At 33.3% G+C, this 21,107-nt stretch overlaps 8 protein-coding genes across 8 annotated transcripts; 1 reads left to right on the forward strand and 7 right to left on the reverse strand.

The window, feature by feature from the left end:
- Positions 1–7: 7 nt before the first annotated feature.
- Positions 8–1,948, reverse strand: GUT2 (glycerol-3-phosphate dehydrogenase; the record flags this gene model as incomplete). Its single annotated transcript, XM_003685498.1, has 1 exon — positions 8–1,948. The coding sequence occupies one exon, from the start codon at positions 1,946–1,948 to the stop codon at positions 8–10; it is 1,941 nt and encodes a 646-aa protein (XP_003685546.1).
- A 1,087-nt stretch (positions 1,949–3,035) lies between these two features.
- Positions 3,036–4,358, reverse strand: IMP21 (Imp21p; the record flags this gene model as incomplete). Its single annotated transcript, XM_003685499.1, has 1 exon — positions 3,036–4,358. The coding sequence occupies one exon, from the start codon at positions 4,356–4,358 to the stop codon at positions 3,036–3,038; it is 1,323 nt and encodes a 440-aa protein (XP_003685547.1).
- A 600-nt stretch (positions 4,359–4,958) lies between these two features.
- On the reverse strand, positions 4,959–6,695 carry PCK1 (phosphoenolpyruvate carboxykinase PCK1; the record flags this gene model as incomplete). The annotated part of the gene is made up of 1 exon (XM_003685500.1): positions 4,959–6,695. One exon carries the CDS (start codon positions 6,693–6,695, stop codon positions 4,959–4,961), a length of 1,737 nt encoding a protein of 578 aa, XP_003685548.1.
- A 1,242-nt stretch (positions 6,696–7,937) lies between these two features.
- Positions 7,938–8,435, forward strand: VPR1 (Vpr1p; the record flags this gene model as incomplete). The annotated part of the gene is made up of 1 exon (XM_003685501.1): positions 7,938–8,435. The coding sequence occupies one exon, from the start codon at positions 7,938–7,940 to the stop codon at positions 8,433–8,435; it is 498 nt and encodes a 165-aa protein (XP_003685549.1).
- An 86-nt stretch (positions 8,436–8,521) lies between these two features.
- On the reverse strand, positions 8,522–12,607 carry TPHA0E00190 (uncharacterized protein; the record flags this gene model as incomplete). The annotated part of the gene is made up of 1 exon (XM_003685502.1): positions 8,522–12,607. One exon carries the CDS (start codon positions 12,605–12,607, stop codon positions 8,522–8,524), a length of 4,086 nt encoding a protein of 1,361 aa, XP_003685550.1.
- A 1,126-nt stretch (positions 12,608–13,733) lies between these two features.
- PCC1 (chromatin DNA-binding EKC/KEOPS complex subunit PCC1) lies at positions 13,734–14,213 on the reverse strand (the record flags this gene model as incomplete). The annotated part of the gene is made up of 2 exons (XM_003685503.1): positions 13,734–13,968; positions 14,191–14,213. The coding sequence occupies 2 exons, from the start codon at positions 14,211–14,213 to the stop codon at positions 13,734–13,736; spliced, it is 258 nt and encodes an 85-aa protein (XP_003685551.1).
- A 185-nt stretch (positions 14,214–14,398) lies between these two features.
- MCM10 (Mcm10p) lies at positions 14,399–16,033 on the reverse strand (the record flags this gene model as incomplete). The annotated part of the gene is made up of 1 exon (XM_003685504.1): positions 14,399–16,033. One exon carries the CDS (start codon positions 16,031–16,033, stop codon positions 14,399–14,401), a length of 1,635 nt encoding a protein of 544 aa, XP_003685552.1.
- Positions 16,034–16,443: 410 nt separating this feature from the next.
- On the reverse strand, positions 16,444–20,298 carry MLP2 (Mlp2p; the record flags this gene model as incomplete). The annotated part of the gene is made up of 1 exon (XM_003685505.1): positions 16,444–20,298. One exon carries the CDS (start codon positions 20,296–20,298, stop codon positions 16,444–16,446), a length of 3,855 nt encoding a protein of 1,284 aa, XP_003685553.1.
- Between the last annotated feature and the right edge of the window lie 809 nt (positions 20,299–21,107).

Raw genomic sequence — 21,107 nt, forward strand, 5'->3', positions numbered from 1 at the left:
AATTCAATTAGACACCGAATGTTTTAATATATTCAATAGAATAGTCGGTTTCTTGCTTTCTTCTTTCTTCATCCCAATTCAATTCATCACCCATAATCTTCACAGTACCTTCGACCGATTTCAAAGCTTGTTTGGCATCTAGGAAAGCAAATCTTGACCTTCTCATTAAGAAATCCAAAGTTGTTCTGGCGTATTCGTGATGGACACAGTATTTAACTTCAGCAATACTGTATGGATATCTGAAAGAATCAAAATCAACAGTACCGTAAACTTTATTTTCTTCCTTACCAGCTAAATAGATTGGTAATCTATTGTGATCATCAGCTACAAACATGTCACAAATCAATGGCGATCTAGTACCGTAGTTATTTGCTAAATGTTCAGATAATTTTGAAGGTAGATGGTACTTTTGAGCCAGTAAAGCCGCTAAGTTTGGATCATAATTTTCACCACCAGCCAATTTCAACTTTCTTGTAGAACAAGGCTTAACATTAAATTTACCATTTTTAACAACGGTATCGATAGTTTCTTCGGCCATTTCTCTGTATGTGGTCCATTTACCACCTGCAATAGTGACTAAACCATGATCGGAAGTAAAGATAAAATGAGATCTAACTAATTCTTGGGTGGCACCTTCCTTTGGAGTCTTTCTTGGATCTTGGACCAAAGGTCTAATACCGGCCCAAGCGGATAGAACGTCTTCTCTCTTGACAGGGAATTTAATATAATGCTGTAATTCTTTTAAGATATCTTGAATATCAGCTTCAGTAGCAGTTGGATTTTCAGGGACAGTTTTCATTGGAATATCAGTAGTACCCGCTAACACTTTACCTTGCCATGGTAAGAAGAACATAACTCTACCATCTGAAGTATTTGCGTCAAGCAGACCCATTTCTCTTGGACAATAGAATGAAGGCAATATAATATGGACACCAGCACTTGGAACGACCATATGTGGATTTTGAACAGCCACTTTTGTTGCAATTGAGGTTTCAGCACTTTGAGTGAATTCATCAGGTTTGCCATTTTTATTATTATCCATTTGTAAAATTTTATCCGAGTAAGGGCCAGTAGCATTTACAATAACTTTTGCATTAATTTGAATTTTTTCACCAGTTTCAATATCTTCCACAATAGCACCAGTTAATTGGTCAGAAGAGGGATCTTTGAGCAATTGTTTCACCTCCATATAGTTTAATACAGTAGCACCGTTTTCGATTGCAGTGATAGCCAAAGTTGAGTTCATTCTTGAATCATTAAAAGTACCATCATGATAAACCAAACCAGCTTTTAATTTTGATTCATCCAACATTGGAGCAATTTCACAGGCGTTTGCTTTTGAAACTAAATACGATGATTTTAAATTTTGGGAACCAGCAAAGATGTCATACATTTTAACACCAGCGTAAAAATAAGGGACTTGCCAGTACTTATAAACAGGGATCATAATCGGTAAGATTTTACAAAGATGTGGGGCAGTATATAAAAGATGGGCTCTTTCATTTAAAGCCTCGATGACTAAGTCTAGTTGCGCTTTTGACAGTTGGAACACAGCCTTCTCTAAATATCTAACACCACCGTGAGCCATTTTAGTTGATTTTGAAGAAGTACCGGAAGCAAAATCATCCTTTTCCACTAAAGCGACATTAAGCCCTCTTGTAGCAGCATCCAAAGCACTACCCGAACCGGTGGCACCACCACCGATGATTAACACGTCGAATTGGTCTGTAGTTTTCAGATTATTGACTAATTCCGATCTCGTAGGTATATTGACATTCGGCGAATCGACCGGATTGGCTAGCACAGCTTCATTTTGGATAATGGACGCATTATCCCAATTATTGGTTGATTGCAATTGATTGTAATAGAAAGATGCCCCGACTACAGCAGCGGCAGTACCGGCGACTAACTTGCGTGAAGCCACTTGCTTTACAGCGTGTCTAAACATAATGGAGTCCAGGTGATTGTCGTAGGAATGTATACTTTATATATATATATATAAGAATAGAAGAACCGAAATGGTGAATAGAAGATATAAGACGGCATTGATAAAAGAGAGAAGACAAAAAATAAGAAACTCTTAACAACAGGATGTTTTTATACTTGAGGTTGGTGATAATTTATTTATAGAAAACTTTGCTTACCCCACACTTTGTTTCACCACGAGACGAGCGATGTTGTTGCAGTAATTTCAGAACAGACGAGATCCTTAGAGTGAGACCTGGTCTTAATTGAGAATACCGAAAGGTTACATATGGCGTATGCTACATAGGTGGTTGCCATAAAGTCTGCGATGTGGGCAGTCGAACAGCACAGACTCTGCATAGCATTAGCATTGGCACAACATACCAGCACTCAGCGTCAGCACTAGCCGTTTCCATAATAGAGATCAGACTAAAGAATATAGAACTTCGCGTAAGGTAAGGTGGGTAATAGCAAACATACGCAAATATCGAGAATTTAATTGGTTCGAATTAGTTGGGTGGGAAATTACATGTTCCGTTTCGATTTCCATTTTCGTGCATTTTTCAATTTCGAATTTTTGTGGAGATACGGGGGGATGTTAAACCCGGGCCAATGGCATGTGTGTGCTCACCGACGGGGACAGCGTGTTCTGTGTGACACAAAGACGCACATAAGCATAAGCCTGTGTGCGTTTCCCTGTGTTTTTGTGTTTTTGTGTTTCTACCCTAACATCAACATCTGAACCGCCCCCCTGTTTTTAGCACAGTTTCCACGTTTTCAATTGTTTCCGAAAACAGTTTCTACGCTGTTCTTCTGTTAAAGGCTGGAAATAAGGGAAATGAACATGGAAAACAAACGCTTTTCGCTCACAACATCGACGTTCTGCAAGGCAGGGTCACTGATAGTCCCACCGTATAGAAACTTAATGCTGTAAAAGACAAAGGTTGCAATTGAGTTTTCTCGGGCTCACTCGAGCCGGCCGGCCGGTACTTCCATCCCCCCCACCCCATATAGATACATACTCTCACATTAACTTATTGTTTTATATTAGAACGCTATATATACTTTTTCTATTCATCGATGCCTCTACGTCTTGTTCGTTTCAACTTCTTCCTGATCACCAGCACTGGGATCGAACACACATAGTTTTGTAAGCCACTTGGCGATAACATTATATTCAGTGAACAAATTAAACTCTTGGGTTTCAAGCCATATATCATCTCGTTCAAAAAATGTTTCGGGTAAGGGTGCGTCATTGAAATTACCACCACGTCTAATCTGTCGATGATTGAATTGTTGCAATCATTCAAGTACATCACGTTCTCCCGAATTTTCTGCAGATTGGAAGTCATTTTCTTCTTCATTGCGTCGTTGTTGGATGTGGTCGATCCCTCCCAATGTACAATGTATAATGTATCGTTGTTCTTGACGAGTGTGCCCATTACGTACGTCAAAGCATAGGTGGATTCGCTCGACAGGTCTGTATATAAAATGAAAGAATCGCCGCTGTCGCTACTACCACTACTACTCGTGGTGTTGTTTGTATTAGAGCTGGCGATGGTGGCGCTGGTGGAAGCGTGGTGCTCGGAGTCTTGTTTGTTCAGTTCACTGTTGCTGGAGAAACTCCCGGACCCGCTATCAATATCGTCGTCGTATTTGTTATTTTTACTGATTAGTTCCATGGCTTTCACAAACCCACCTTCTAACTCATTGATCAATACGTTTGCGTTCGGATCTATCTTGTTCTTCACCAAATCCTCATTGTACGCGCTTTTCCACGGCTTACTTCTTTCTAAAACCTCGTTTATAGATATACAATAATTGGGTAATACTTTCATCCCCAAATCAAATGTAAAATCATCAATCTCCAGTTCATTCTCCAGGTCACTAACTTGTTCTTCATCCGATATCTCGTCGTCATCTTCGTCAAAGTACTCATCGTCATCATCTTCTAGATCTTCATTAGAATGGTCCCTGTGTGCTCCATCATTTGCCCTCCTGAATTTTAATCTCATCGAAGGATCCTTTCTTAAAACTGTCCATTTTAGAAATTCTTCATCTCTCACCATACTAGAGGCCCTGCTTCTGCTTCTGGATTTAGAATTATTGTTGCTAGAATAACTAAAAGAATTACCAGTGCCCGAACTATCTTCCCTATTATTTCGACTTCTTGTACGACCCCTATCGTTTTCGATTTGCTCAGAATCAAACTTCACCCCACTGCTCTCATTGTTCGCACCAGCACTGAAATAATCCCCAGCGCTATTGCTTAACTCCATGATTGGACTGTTCTTTGTGTTGGCAGCATCTTTCGAGTGAGTTTCATTCTCGTTTAAAATATCTACAGTCCCACCTTCTGGTCCAGTCAACAATATACTTTTTCTATTTGACATGCTCAATTGTTTCTACTACTGTAACCTATATAAAAATAATACCTTCTAATATCAATCGTATTATTCAGTGCTTTCGATCACAATTATATATATATATGTATAAGTGTAATAGGTATAATAAATGTTGAGTAATTTTACTTCACTTTTTTTTTCAGTATATATAGTTTGAATTTTGAATTTCTTACAACTTTATAATATGGCAACTTTAATTAACCCGACAGTCAACTAGTCCGGAATTTAAATAAAAGGCAGACAAAAAAAAACAATATTAAGATAAAATCAGTATGTTCACAAGATGGATCCAAATGGGAAACCCTTCTTTGTTTATATATACATCTGCAGAGAAAGAATTTTAGATTTATTAATTATTTTATGAACATATTAAACAGACTGAATTTTATTTTTGTTATTACGATAATTTAAATGAAATTTGAGAGACGAATAGAGAGAAGAGGGAAAAACATAAAAGGGAAGAAGGAACTCAGACTATTATCATCAATAGAATAGTAGAAAAGAAAACAGATAGTGCTTTTGAAGTAAGAAACTTTGATGAAAAAAATAATGTGAACGACCGTTAACTATTATCGAAAGATGTTACTACTATAAAACTGGTCCTGCTTTAATGACTTCATTTGTTGCCTTGTCCTCATAAGTTTTAAAATTTTCATTAAACAACTTACCTAATCTTTGTACAGCAGTCATGTAATCTTCACTAGAATCAGTCCAACTACCTGCTGGATTTAATAATTCAGATGGAACACCATTAGCATTTTTTGGAATTTGTAAATTAAAGATAGGTAAAGTTTCATATTCTTCATTCTGTAAACTGCCATCGTGAATAGCATCTAATATGGCTCTTGTGTACTTTAGAGGGCATCTGCTACCACCCGAAACGTAAGAGGATCCAGTCCAACCAGTATTTAATAGCCAAGCATTAGCTTTATGTTTGTCCATCTTTTCTGCTAACATTGAGGCATACTTCATTGGGTGTAGTGCTAAAAATGGTTGTCCAAAACAAGAAGAGAAGGTTGGTTGTGGTTCGGTAACACCGACTTCGGTTCCCGCCATTTTGGAAGTATAACCAGAAATGAAGTGATACATGACTTGTTCTGGTGTTAGTTTTGAAACAGGAGGTAATACACCAGAAGCATCACAGGTTAGAAGAATTAAGTTTGTTGGATGTTTATCTGCTAGACAAGGAATCTTTGCGTTTGAAATGTAATCAATTGGGTAGGCGCATCTTGTATTTTCAGTAATTGTTGAATTATCATAATCTACTTCATGTGTCTCTTCGTCATAAATACAATTTTCCAGTACAGATCCGAATTTGATGGCATTAAAAATATCAGGTTCCTTTTCTTTACTTAAGCCAATACACTTTGCATAACAACCGCCTTCAATGTTAAAAACACCATTATCGGACCAACAGTGTTCATCATCACCAATCAGTTGTCTATGTGGATCAGCAGACAGTGTTGTCTTACCTGTACCACTCAAACCGAAGAATAAAGTTACATCACCATTATTATTTTCTTGATTAGCAGATGAATGCAATGTCAATACATTATGATAAATTGGCATTAAGTAAAACATAACGGTAAAAATACCTTTTTTCATTTCTCCTGCATACTCGGTACCTAATATAGTCATTTCCATTTCTTTAAAATTAATTTCAACAGAAGTTTTTGAAGACATATCGTTTGTTAGAGAATTTGCAAAGAATTGACCTGCATTCCAAACTGTGAAATCTGGTTTACCAAAATTTTCTAATTCTTCTTTCGTTGGTCTAATCAACATATTATTCATAAATAAAGCATGATAAGCCCTTGCACAAACAACTCTAATTTTGATTCTGTATCTTGGATCCCAGCCTACAAAAGCATCGATAACATATAGAGTATCTCTTGTGTTCAAGTAATCGACCGCTCTTTCTCTATTGATTGCCCATGTTCTCTCAGAACATTGTTTATTTACAGGTCCCCACCAGATATTATCCTTTGAAAGTTCCTCTTCAACAATACGCTTATCCTTTGGCGATCTTCCCGTCTTTACACCTGAATATGCAATTAATGCGCCGGTTGAAGATAAAGTAGTCTTGTTTTCTTTCAAACCATCTTCATACAATGTTGCCACTGGTGGGTTTCTCTTAATATTAATCAATTGATGGTTACTTAAATTATCACTAATAAACTCTTCTAGTAGTTTTATAGTGTCATTTTTGTTTTTGATTTTCGTATTGTTTTGCGATTCAGTATTTAACGATGAAGAATCATTTAAAGATTTGATATTATTAATAATATCTTCTCTTGAAGTTTCCGTGGCAAAGATAGCTGACATTTTTAAAAATGGATGTTAAAATCAAACTTAAAAAAAAATTAATAGTAGTAGGAACAAAAATATGTGTGTATTTTTTTTCTTTAAAAAAAAATTCTGTTTCAAATGTGACACATTCAAATCAATTTATTTTTATTTATTTTAGTTTACTTTCAATATTTGAATATCAAATTATAAACAATCTAGAATAGAGAAAATATGTGAATGTGTATATTCAATCTTTAATTGATCTAAATTTCAAATGTTTATATATGACTTATTTATTCAATTATTTATTGATTTCTTTTTTTTTCCCTTGTAATTAGGGTCTTAATAGTAACGACACAAAAACAATAAATAATAAAATGATTCACACTCCGAGCATCCCGGCATTAGCAGATATAGTATAGTCAGTCGATGCTAAATAAAGACTTAAAAGTGTTAATAGTAAGAGTACGCACTAATACTATTCAACTTAAAATAATCCCATTGATCCATCCATACTTTTATTGTTTTTTTGAAAACCAATGAAGTTATCTAAATTGTGGTGCTGTGAGTGACAAAGTGACAAAATACAAACACAGTGGGTCGGGCAGTGTTCTTATTGTGTTTGGTGTGTTTGCTATATTTGCTATATTTAGTGCATTTAGTATATTTTGAACAATAGAAGGAATAACGACAGAATAATTCATTTTATTTTATCCATTGGTCCATTAATCCTTTTCGAGTGATCCAATCTTAACTTGGACTCTAAGCGTATATAGGAAGATAGAATTTTAATTGAAATGGACGAAATACACTTTTTCTGCATCTGTCATTTTTTGCTTCATTTTGTAGCAACAATTACGTTACTGTTCACTCAGTTTAAATGTGCGCGTCGGAGTGGGCAGGGCACCCTTAATTTTCCCATTGATCCGGTCGAGTCTATGAGGTCTCGTGGGTCTCGCGGGGCTGGGTTCCCGCTGGCAGTGAAAATGGAAAATTGTATTTTTTGAAAATGAAGCGAAGAGTCTGAGTGGGTTGACTAAACTTGGGTATGAGGAAATAGAAGAAGTATACTATACTGAGATGGTTCTTTATGGAGAGGGAGGGTAAATGATTATTTACACTGGCTATGGTGACAGGAATTTTTTGACGTATTGATATATTGGCGGCTAATTTTTTTATAATATACATATACACACACATGTATATATATATATATATGTGTGTGTTTGTTTTGTAGAGCTAGCAATGATTGGTTTTTTAATATGACAACACTACCCAATGAAGTCAAGGTTGATAATTGACCACAAGAGGTTGGTGAGTCATTTGGATTCAAGGAAAAAGAATAAGAAAGCTATTTCTGAATTACTAGCTACAAAAAAAAAGTACAATAAAACATATTCTAAACTCAAATTGAATAATAATTTCCATAATTTTAAATGTAGTAGTGCTTCTGTCTCAGATTTGAGATTGTCGATCAATAAATTTAACATGTTATTGAAAGCATCTTCCAATAAATATGATGAAATTCATGACATTAATTCAATTGAAAAACTATCGCAAAATGAATTCATTGTTACCACAATTGACAGTAAGACATTAATTTTACATTCAAATGAAAAAAATGTTGTTAATTCAAATAATTATACTTTGAAATACCAACAGGTTGCTATAAATTCGAAATATTATTTATCTTTATATAATGATTTAAATTGGTATTTGGATTGGAAATTTTATGACAAAATAAAAACATTACTTAAGGCATACATACATACATAAATATAAATATATTGTGTTATAGTTGTTGTTTTTATGAATAAATTAAAGTTATCATTTATTATGATTTAAATGTATTTATACATTGATTAATTAATAGCTAGTTTATTATGACCTTCTTCCATCGTTCTAATATAATTAGCCATAGAGAAGATAAATCTCGTACTGAAAGTTTTGATCTTTCTGTCCATTGCTTTATTTTTCATTGTAATATCATCAGTTACCAAAATAATACCGAATATGCTTTTCTCTTTCTCATCGGTATCCATGTTTATATCGTTCAGTCTATCCGTTCTCTTCTCTTCAGCTTTTAGAACGGCTTCGATAACAAATTCGTCAACATGAGATCTCCATGTAATTTGTTCTTCAAATTCTAAGTGTTCCTCAATGTGAGTGGCAACATTACCTGTAAATCTCAATGGTAATAAATTATTTTCATGATACAATTGCCTTAAAGTGATGATTGCCCTAGTGGCAGCTTCCACAACATTGTGATCCTTAGATTTTCTTAGATATCTTAATTCTTGGAAAGTAGTTAAGCAAATAGCAAATTTTAATATTTTACTAGTTGCAATCTTGTAGATATGTGCAAAATGTCTCAACCAAGAAGTAGCATCCAGGATAAAATAAGTTTTGCCCTGCAGTGATATATTGGTTTGTGAATCAGGATATATCTCTTGGGACCAGAATTCTTCTAAAGTTTTATATTTTGGATCGAAACATTCATTAAACACTAACAATTCATTCATTGGATCGTTGTTAGTTGAAGCGGCCGCCGAATCATTACCAGAACCTGAGGAAATTGCATCGTCTGTGATACTAGAACAAGTATTACGAGACAACTCGTTTGTTAAATTCTTTATGCTCCATGAATTGAAAAAGGAAGTTGATATGAAATCACCATTTTTATCGAACGAATAGAAATTTGGACAAACTCTCTTATAACCAACATAATCAAAAATGCTATCTCCGTCAACCATACTTAACATAGGGGTTTTATGGGTGTCATAATTCACCTCATCAGGAGTCTCGAAACTTTCAATAATATCATCTAACATGACGCCATCACTGCTTGCATTAAGCTTAAAAGAAAATTCAAGTAGTTCTTGACAAACTGTATTTACTTTATATTCATCTTTTCTCCTATTGAAAACAGGAGCCTCATAACTAAGAATCAAACCACCTAGGCCTGTATAACTTTCTGCTAACTTCTTAAATAAGAATATAACTCTAGCGGCTCTTTTCCAGAAACGTTCACCAATTTCATCAGATTCATCAAAATCGGTACCATCTATAGGGAAGTCAAAGAATTTATAATCTTTAACACCATTGCCCTTATAATCATTGATGTTGAAATCACTTCCATTAATAACTTCGGGATTTTTATCTTTATTCAAATTAGATTTTTCCATAATAGTATCAAACCATAGGGAGCCTCTGCATTTCCATACTTCTGGGAGTTCTTCGTTTTCATTGAAATAGGTTAATAACTCATCAAGTGACATACTATTATAAAATGGACACAACTCATTGAGAATTGATTGCTCCCAACAATTATCAACCATATATGCCAATAGAACATTTAAAAATTTGACAATAGAATTCCATGGGAATATTCTTCTTACAAACTCAACCCAAAATTCGTTCATTGCTACATTTTTATGTTTATCTAACTGTAGAACGATTGATATTATAAAGTAACACCAAGGTAACGTGTGTGGTAATGCTATCATAAATGGGGCATGTAAAAATTTCTTCCAGACGATCATACTGCATTTTATTGAAACATGGTTAGCATATTGTAAAGAATGATTCCAGATGTCGACGCTATTTGGCATAAAAGAAGGATAATTTATTGTATCAATATTCTCAAAAAATTCTTCAGCTGTCAAAAATACATTATTATTGGGCATAGTTGGAAGTGTCGTCCCCACCCATCGATGATAAAGTCGTGGCTGAGTTATCTTCAATATCAACATGGTCTTTGGTTTTCTTTTTTCCTTTTTCTCTTTGCGATCTTTTAGATACTTTGGTAATTCAAATAATAAAGAAAATGGTGACTTTAGGTTACCATAACCAACAATTTGTAAAATTTGTGATTCTGCAAAAGCAGCTGAATAGCGATAGAAACATTTAAACTGGTCATTATTTTGAACAAACATTTTCCTTGATATGAACATATTATTACTGCTATTATTGTAATCAACACCAAATTTATCTATAAAATACATTAAAACAACTTGTTGTAGTTCTTGTGACTCCTTAAAATTTGGTAGAAGTGTAACTTCACAATGTTTAATATAGTCAACCAGCAGTTGGTCATTTCTACCATTATTTGAATTGTTGCTGTCTGCATAAGCTCTCTGATAAATATTTCCAATAACCAATTGCAGGTATTGTTGTGAAGGTACAAATGTATTTTTACAGAATAAACTTTTTCCTAAGTTTACAAAGGCTTCCAACGTGTTTTGCTGCACTGTCGACATATGATAATATAGTTTACCATGGCCATAAGTAAATTCCATTGCAGCCATGTACCAACGTTCAGCACTTAATTTCCAATCAATAAAGTTGGATGGATATAATGCAATAGCCATACGAGATAAATCACCTAATTTTTGGTACCAAGATACTCTATATTTTTGAGGAATGTCTGCTAACATATTCGATATTGAAATAAAAACATGGAATATAAATTGGCAACAGACTTCCGGGTCCATAAAATTAGAAAAGTTTTTCAGCAAATCGAGAAACGTAATTGTACCATACACCCATAGTCTTCGTTCAATCTTGTATATTTCTATGATTTCTTTCCCTATTTGTTGATCACTCTCAGGCTGTGTTGGATGGATTGCGGTAGTAATAAATGTGATATAATTGTCAACTAACTCTGAATTCACTCTATATATTGTCCATAAGTTTTTTAGTTCAGTTGTTTGAGAATTGGTTAATCGTCCACATCTTTCTTGCAGCTCAATTTCCTGTTTGACGATAGTCTTATAAATATCCTGTAATTTTTGTACAAGTACCTGACTTGATTTCCTTAACGGCACTGAAACAGATGGTATTTCATTATTGTTGCCATTACTATTATTGTTTTCTTCTGGGTTGTTGTTATTGTTTTCATCACTACTACTATTATTATTAATGTTGTTATTATTATTATTTCCTGATCCATTTCCATCATTATGAGTTCCGGTACTACTATTATTGACATTATTTCTCATATTGCTATCATTACTATGATTATTGTTACCGTTATCATTATCAATAGTCTCATTATTATCAGTATTATAATCGAAATTGTTTATTTGCCCACTATCACTTCCATTTCCACGATAATCATTATTATTTATATTTAATGACTTTTGATTTTCTGAACTATTATCTATAATGCTGTACGGTAACAGTTCCTCATTGTATTTTCTGTTTAATTTATTGATGCTTTCGTTGGAATATATTTTATTCTGCGCCATACCGTTTTTAGTAGTTGAGTTTATATTAATATTATTCATTATCATAGTTTCATTTTCCGGACTTGGGAAATTGGATGCAGCAATTTTAAAAATGTCTTCGATATTATTAACACCTGGATTTAGACTCCTTTCCCTTGATAGTGAATTTTTAAGACTGATGTTATTAATCATGGAGTCATCTATAATCGGTTCAGTAGCTTTCAAAATCTCTGGATTTGAAAGAACTTTTTGATCCATTGACAAAAGCGTGGCGATATCATTACCTACCAATGATTGTTGTGGCGTGACTGCTATATTATTTTGATGTTTTTTAATAGCATTACGTTTAGGAGATGCAATTGGAGTGTTCTCTGTTACGTAGGGACGGAGATCGATGAACGGAGCATCCACTGTTGTCAAGTTGATTGGATCTTTTCTTGAATATGCGAAAGAGGAATATTTAGGATCAAAGTTTGAACTCGATTCCTGTATGTGAATGTCTCCATTGTTATTTCCTGCCAACCGTCTTTTTACTATCCCTGGTTGTAAATATTTATATGAATTCGAACCATGTCTCTTTTGACCAACATTGTCGTGTTCGACACTTGTATTGTTTTGCATCATTGCTTTATCTGTATTGTAATTTTTTGCAACTAGAAGATGAGTAGAATGACCTGTCTGAAAATTTAAATCTATGGTGTTATGCAAGTGAAGGGTCATCAAATTATCGGAGAATGTGTGTGCGTGTAGATATGTATATATTGCTGTTGTTTCCTTTCCTAAATAAAAACCTCAAACATAAAATCCACACAAGTACTCTTAGTATATATATGCACGCCCAAAAAAACCGGTCACTTAAAAAATTATGTTTTTACTGTAACCTCGTCGTTCTCCTTTATATTTTTATGAAGTTGTTATCACCAATAGTACTTCAACAAAGTCCAAACCTTCAGGAAATATTTCCAGTTATTATGTAATTTTGGTTCAGCAACGACGTGTAGTTTATTTTGCTTGTGAAGAAATCGAATAAGAAAGTGGCAACACTGACTAGGTTCCGATATTCGATATTTCTGCTTGTAGATTTCGCCCTTTCTGTTCTCACAAAGAATGCAAAATGTCAAATTTTGTACTGGTTAATACATAATTCGTTTGTTATATAATTTTTGTATATCAAATTAATCACAATATGAAGTGTATGTATATACTAATTTAATTGAATGAAAAAAAAGAATAAAAATAAAATAATGATAATAAATTTAAATGTTTTTTACGTTTAATGGCGAAACAGCGAGAGAGAGAGAGAGAAAGGGACAGAGAGTACGAAAACATTTGATCAAAAATATGCAACAACGCCACAGAAACGCACTGAGAAACGTCCTACTTTTTCAGAAGTTTTTGCACGGTTGTCACTTTCAACGTCATACATAAGAATACACAGCGTGTACATATAGTGTCTAATAGTAGCTGATGCCTCTAATATGTAAAGTTTAAAGCTTAAAATTTTATAAAGTTTCAATATAAGCAAGGTTTAGTGATGCTGATGGTGATGATAACAATTGCTTAAAACAAACCAAGGTTGATGGAGCTGTGATGCAGTAGAATTGAGTTTCCGTTGATGGTTTTTTTTGGTTTTTAGGAACTCTCTGTGAGATTCTAGAATTTCAAAGAGCTGGCTTTGGATTATGTTTAAATATGAATGGTATGGTGTATAATGTTTGAGGGTCAGTTGCACTTGTCACTTAATTTATGTATTGTGAAATGTTATATATCTGTGTTTGGATGTGAGTTATGCGAATAAGGTGTGGAGGAAGAGAGCGCTCTCTTGCTCGCTCGCTTTTGAAGCGAATTAGAAATCTTGTAGTTCATCAATGGTCTCAATGATTGTTTTAATGCTATCAATGACATTGCTGACACCAACACGCAAGACTCTGTCATCGACGCTTTGGAAGTTCACGACCAAGTCCGAACCTTGAGAACTGTAATCCACTTTGAATTCTTCGGGTCTCAATTGCGGATCAGGCTTCAAAACTTGGGCAGCAATGCTGGCTTGCTTCGATGTTTCAAATGGTATATTTAGCTTTCTAGTAAAACATGACAAGTCGGTTGTTAGTAAAATTAGAATCAGCAATGTAGACGTAGTCAATGCAAAAATCATAGTGTGTACTTACAAATTGGTATCTAAACTCATTGTACGGGCGTTCTTTGTCATCAAAATATTGGAAACTCAATATACGTTCGTAGATGTATTTGCAAATTGTAACTCATCTCTTTCATAAACAGTTCACATTAGTAGTTATGCATACTCAAGTGATTGTTTTTTAAACATCGTGGATTTTTCAATGTTACAATTTTATGCGATAACTTGTCGCGCTTAAACTTCAAGTGCCATATAATACGACTGGTGTCTATATTAGATGATAATGAGATACCATGCACAGAGAAATAATGCATCGGAAAGGTCATGTTCATTCATTAAATGTCGTATATATGCATATGTATTTAAATGCGTGTCTATATGATTTCTAGATCATCACTATCAGTATCATTTTTAGTAGATGCACTTTTTCTATCTCTATTTTCTGCAGCAATGATACTTTTCTTATATTGCGCAAAACTTTGTTCTCTGTGGTGCAATTTCTCCAATAATACCTCCCTAGAAGGTTTTAAATTGACGGAGGATTTTTTAAAAGTAACCAAATTTTCCATGGCATTGCTTTTCTGTTTTTGAAGTTTACTTTGAGTGCTCTTATCAGCAGATTTCTCAAGAACTACTTTTATTTGACCGCCGGTAGGGTCGAACCCTAGTTTTTGAATAAACCCATTTTGTAAAGTCGCATCGGTAGTATTTCTCATACTCTGGATTTCTTGATTCGATTTATCTTTCAGTAACAATTTAGAATTACCAACAGATTCTCGAAGAGCTCTCTGAAGCATAACGTCTCTTTTATCGTCCTTTATTTTCCTCCTCTTATTCTCCAAATTGACAAGCATATCAGGGTTCTGGAAATCCTCATCAAAAAATGCCTTGGCAGAATTCGAGGAACTGAAATGATGCCTCTTTGAATTTATTGGATCATTTTCTTTTTTTTTCATGTATCTTCTATCAGCTACAATATTAAAATTGTTTCCCGGCTTCAGGTTCGAAGTATTCTTACTTCTGTATAACGCTGGTCTTGAATCAATTTGTGTTGGTGCGCCTAAAGCATAGGTGCCACTTAGTTCCACACGTTTTGCATTGGCACTTCTAAATTGCATCTCTTTGTGATAATCACAAACATCCTGTTTTGACTTATTTATGGGCGTGTTACATTTTGCTCCTGTTTTTCTGTTAATCTGCTGGCACCAAGCTATATCTTTACTCCTAGCAATTTCTAAAATACAATCGAATTTATGGGAAATTCTTAAATTAAAAGATTTAATTGAATTTCCTTTGAATTCTGGTCTCCACGGTAGAACTTCAGGATTTAGTATAAAAATAATATCTCCAACCCTTAGGTTATAATATTTCTCCACACCAGCTGCACCAAAAATAAAGATATCCAAAGTATGTTGAAAATTTGTTATAGTAAATTTAAAAAATTTTACTGGCGTTTTTGATGATGTAAGTTTTATATCTTCCTTGGAGCATATGATTCCAGTAACAGCCCAGTTGGCATAATCAGGTTCGGAGAATTTAGGTGGTCGTATTTTAGCGAATAATTTATTTAGTCTAAGGATTTTGATGTTATGCAGACATTTACTAACTTCTTCCTTAGGTAAATAACGCTTTGAAATGTTAAAACGAGAGTATTCTTCAAGTTCTTCGACAATGATTGATTGATATTTTTTTGAAAGGTTAGCTCCAGCAAAACTATGTACTCTCGAACTCATTTTTTGTTGATACTCTTTTACTTGTTTCGTTTCTTCTTTCTTAGCCTTCAAAAAATTTTGCATAAAATATGATGTTGTATTGGCCGGTAGGTTGGCATTTGAGACTACCTTAGCTTCATTTGGATTTACATCTTCGACTAATCGCTTCAATGGGATTGGATTAACAGTTGTATTCGGATTACTTTTTTTCTTTTCAGGTGATCTTTGAATTTGAATATCAGTAAAATTTGGATCTAGCTTCTTCTGATCTTCTTTCTTAGCTTTTAATCTTTTCATCAAGTCATTGCGTTGAGCCTCAAGTTCAAGTAACTGTTCTTCAATTTCTTTTTCTCATCCTCATCGGAGGACAGGCTATTAAATGGGTCATGTTTAGTTATATCTCTTGGATCACTCATTCGCTGTAGAGTTGTGTATACAAATGATTAAAGAGATGTCAATGAATATATATATACTAACTCAAAACGATATTGTACGTTACCTCAAAATAATTATATTGATGTTTATATTTGTATATTTTATATCAATTAGGTAAAATATGATTCAAATAAGTATTCATAAACGCGTCGTTATCTAAAATAATATTAATTATTAAAATATGCACAAATATAAAAATATTACAGTAAATAGATATATATTCAACTATTCAATTATTTTGAATGAATTTATCGATGAAACAACCGAAATCCTTAAAATTTTGTTTTCTTAGTTTCACTAGAGTTATCTTCTGACTCAGAATTACGTTTGCCAGCGTTTGTATCTATGGCAGATGATTCTTGCGAAGCAGTATCTTTACTTTCATCATTTTTTTGAGAAAACAAACCACCAGTTGAATTGCTATCAGGCGTTGACATTTTAGTACCTAAGGAATTAGTATTAGATGTAAATGGATTTGATCCAAAAGAAAAGGCAGGTTTCATACCAAATGAAGAAGTCGGGGTTTTAGCGTTATTAGGTGATGTGAAAGGGTTTTCCATCGCTAAAGGTGAGAATGTGAAGGATGAAGTCACTGAGGGCTGTGTTAAATTTTGATTAGGTAAAAATGAGGGTTTTGTTGTCGTGGTATCACTCTCCATTTTACTAGGTGATTCTTCATTTGACAGCATATCTACAGATTCCTTAACTGGATTGTTATTGATAGTATGGCTTTCCATAGTACATATATGTTCATTAGAAATTACTGGGATTATTTTCTCTTCTGGAGCATTGTTTTTTAAGTTAACACCAGAGCCAGAAACCTCTGAATCAAGGGTTTTAACGTCTTTAATTTTTATATCTTCTTCTTGTGTACTCTGTGGGATAACATTTGAGTCTTCATCAGTAATAAGTTTTGTATCCTGTTTATCTAAGGATTGATTTTGACTTTTTGGAATGCTTGTAGATCTTGACCTAGAATCTGCTTCTGTAGATTTTATCTGTGTTTCCAATTCTTGTACAGTTTTTGACTGTACCTCAAGCTTTGATTGAACTTCGGCTAAGTCTTTTTTCAATGAAGAAATTTGTTCGTTCAATGCATTTTGTTCTTCCTTTGAACTATGCAATCTTGCATTGGCTTGTTTTTTAAGCCTATTGAATCTATCTATATTTTCATCATTTTCTTTTGACTTCATCTCATACTTTTCCTTAAAATCACTTTGGAGAGATGCTTCTTTAAGTTTGTTTTCAAGTTCTTTACAACGATTGCGTAATAAAGTTATTTCTGACGTAATATTTAGAGTATTCTTCTGGTATTCTAATATTGAGTCATTCAATTTTTTGATTTCCATATCCATTTGTTCAATATGTTTCTCTGAATCATTTAATTTTTCCTGTAGCTGTCTATTCGACTTCATTAAAGAAGAATGTTCTTGGTCTCGTGATAATAACAACTCGGATAATTTCTCTAATTCTTGAGCGTCACCAGAAGTTCTCATGATTTCATTTTTGGCCTTTTCCAATTCTTTCTCGATTACTTTATATTCATTGAAAAGTAATTCAAAGTCATTATTTAGATCACTAGAAGTTTTGAAATTTATATTACTTGAAGTAACATTATCTGTATTGTTATTAGATAGAGGCTTCATTGGGTCTTTCACTCTAAACACGGAAATATTATTACACGATGGACTTCTTTCTTTCGAACTTGTATCATCACCTTCTACTTGCTCAGAAAAGTTATCCAAAACAAAGGAATCACTAGAATTTATATTCTCAGTTTTAACAGGGATATCATCATTGTTATCATTGCCTTCTGCTACTCTTTTCAGCATTGTTGAAAATATATCAAACTTTTTCTGATACCAATCTAATTCCCTATTTTTTGTACTAATGAAGTCTTGAAGTTCTTGTTCCTTTGTTCTTAAGTCCTTGGAAAGATTTGAATTGGTAATTTCTAAATCATTAATTTTGGAAGCAACACTAGCTTTATATTCAGCGCTTTCTAAATCAGATTGAATTTGGACTGTTTTAATGTTTAGAAGTTCCATCTTTAATTGTTCTCTTTCCATTTTTAGTTCATTTGTGATCCTACTTTGTTGATCTTTTAAATATTTTAGTTCATCATACTTAGTCATTAAAGAGTTCATATCGTTTGTTACAGAAAGCAATGAGGCTTTACAATCCACATGATTAGCTATAGTTGAATTTAATGTCTCGTCCTTTCTTCTGATAGTATCTTTGATGACTTCCATATGTTCCTTCAATTTTTCATTACTAATAGATAAATAATCATACTTATCTTGTAGTAAATCTAATTTTTTTTGTGTAATATCCCTTGATTGGTATGCCTTTAATCTATCAGCAGTCAATTCTAAATTCTTGTTGTATAATGATGTTAACTGATCAAAGTTCATTGAAATAATATTTGAAGCTTGCTTTGTGAATTCAGGAATGTTATTTTTCAATTCATCTAGTATTAGTCTATCACCTTCAGTATACAATTTATTTTCAGCCAGTACTGACTCATGTCCATTTTTTTCATGAGAAACTGGACGATTGGCATTCAGTTGTTGTTGTAATTCACTTATTTTTTCCTTTAATTTATCACTCTCCGATACAACTTTTAATATTTCTTCCTTGGCCTCATTTAGTACATCATCATTCTCTGCTTCCCATTTGGCTCTTAATTCATGTTCTTGGTTATCTAATTTTTTTGTAATCAAACGAAGAGTTTTTATCAATTCCATATTTTTTTGCTGTAAAGAAATCACACTTTCAAACCGTATTAATCTATCAGATATAATATCTTGTGAATTATACAACTCGTTAAAGCTAGTTTCAGTGCCCTTTTCTCTCAAGGCTTTTATGAATTTTATCTCATTCTCAGTCAATTCTCCGTATTTGTCATTCTGAATACTATTGCTTATTAACATGAATTGTATTTGGTTGGTTAAATCATTATTTTCTTCTCTTAATGTTTCTATTTTATCATCAGAAAGTTTTAGTCTACTAATAATATTTTTCTTCTCATTTTCTATTTCTTTAATAGTTGTTTTGAAATGTTCAGAGGTATTTTTTTCTTTCGAAAGCAACAGTTCCAATTCGTTGATTTTATCGTATTGATTATTTAGTTCTGGAGCATGATTCTCTAATTCATGAATTAAATATTCCAATTTTTCTTGCAATAAGTCTCTCTGTCCTTCTAATTTTTGTATTTCTTTTTTTAAGATAATAAAATCACAAAAGTCGTCTGTGGATACAAAGTTGATTCCAGTTTTTGATTGAAATTCATTAACCGTAGCTGTTAATCTTGCTACCTTCAAATCGTACTCGTCAATTTTCTCGTTATTAATTAATGCCTCATTTAGTAACCTCTGATATTCCTGTTTATCGACTATTATTGAACTATTTTTACCATATTCTATGTTAATATCACTAGAATGTTCATTTATTTCCCTATTTTTCAAAGATTCAATTTCATTAGTTAGATTCGCTATTAGATAATCTTTTTCCTCTATTATCTCATCCTTTAATTTTGTCTCGGATTTAAAAGAAGTATCCAAAGCTAATAATTCAGATATTTTCTCTTTTAAATTATCTTTTGTATCATTGTATCCTTTCAATAATTTGTCATACTTAGTTTCTAAAATTAATATATCATTTTTCAAATTAATTACTTCTCTGTTCAAACACTGGTTTTTATATTGTTCCTCATCATGCAATGTGTTTTCATTATCATTCATAGCCGATAGATCACTTTCCAATTCTCTATTTTTTGATTCCAAACTATTATAAGTAATTGACATTTTTTCCAACTCCAACTTTGTATGCAGGTTGTTACACTTCTCTTGTTCTAACTTAACTTCCAATTCAGATATTTTGTCGGCCAATTGTGTCTTCTCATTTGTAACTCTATTATACTTAAGAGTTATATTATTCAATTGTTCATGTAATGTCTGCAAATCGGTAGAATCATTATCTGCATTCTCATCATGTCGCAGAACAATCTTGTCTCCGTCCACTTTTGATTTCAATTGTTCCAAAATATTTTCATTCAAGGACAGAAGCTCTGAGGTAGGAATATTATAGTATGACGAAAGTTTGAATAAATCATACCCTGTAGCCATTGTGTGATAAAGGTAAAATAAAAGCAAAAACTATTGGATGGATATTAATATGAATTGCCTTTATTCGAAATTACCGAGATTTAATTATAAATCTGAAACAAAATGAAGCTTTTCCCGTCTGATGACTGTAATTACCTGATGCTTGATGTAAACGACTAACGGTAAACACAGAATAATGTAAAATGAATTTCAGCTTATCTTAATACCAAACATTTACATATTAGTATAATTGTATTTAAGGCTATTTTACTTTTATGTTATTATTATTTATTGTGTGGATTTTTAAGAAATGAAAAATTGAAGAAAAAAATGAAAATGAAAACAAAACCTCTGACCCGGACACATAACAGGACTGCACAACACCCAGACATTATTACCCATTACATACACCCAGACATTATAGATTAAAAAACATACGATTTTTTACTCAAAACAAAAAAGATGAAATATACGTTTTTGCGGTGTTTTCAAGTTCAAGAATTACCGCGTCTCTTTTACCAAATTACAGTTCGCACGCATCTCTGGTAATGCTTGCATCGGCCTAGGATTGTCTTGTCCTTTACGTGAAGTACTTCCCTCCACACGGGCAACCAGGTTAAAGCTCTTCCTATCACGACGTATTGCTAGACGGAGCTGCCCGTAAACCTCTTTCTAATTCTCTGTCTGTGAAGAGGATCCCGTCTGGTTCAACTGCCCAATTACCAGCAATGTATGTTTCCTTCCCCCAGTGAGGAAAGAGCAACTGGGTTGATAGAACATTGAAGCTGTCTTTAGATGGAATTTGTTGTCATTGGCTAAGAGATGCCTGT

This window comes from Tetrapisispora phaffii, chromosome 5 (assembly GCF_000236905.1).
Source record: "Tetrapisispora phaffii CBS 4417 chromosome 5, complete genome".
Taxonomy (NCBI): domain Eukaryota; kingdom Fungi; phylum Ascomycota; class Saccharomycetes; order Saccharomycetales; family Saccharomycetaceae; genus Tetrapisispora; species Tetrapisispora phaffii.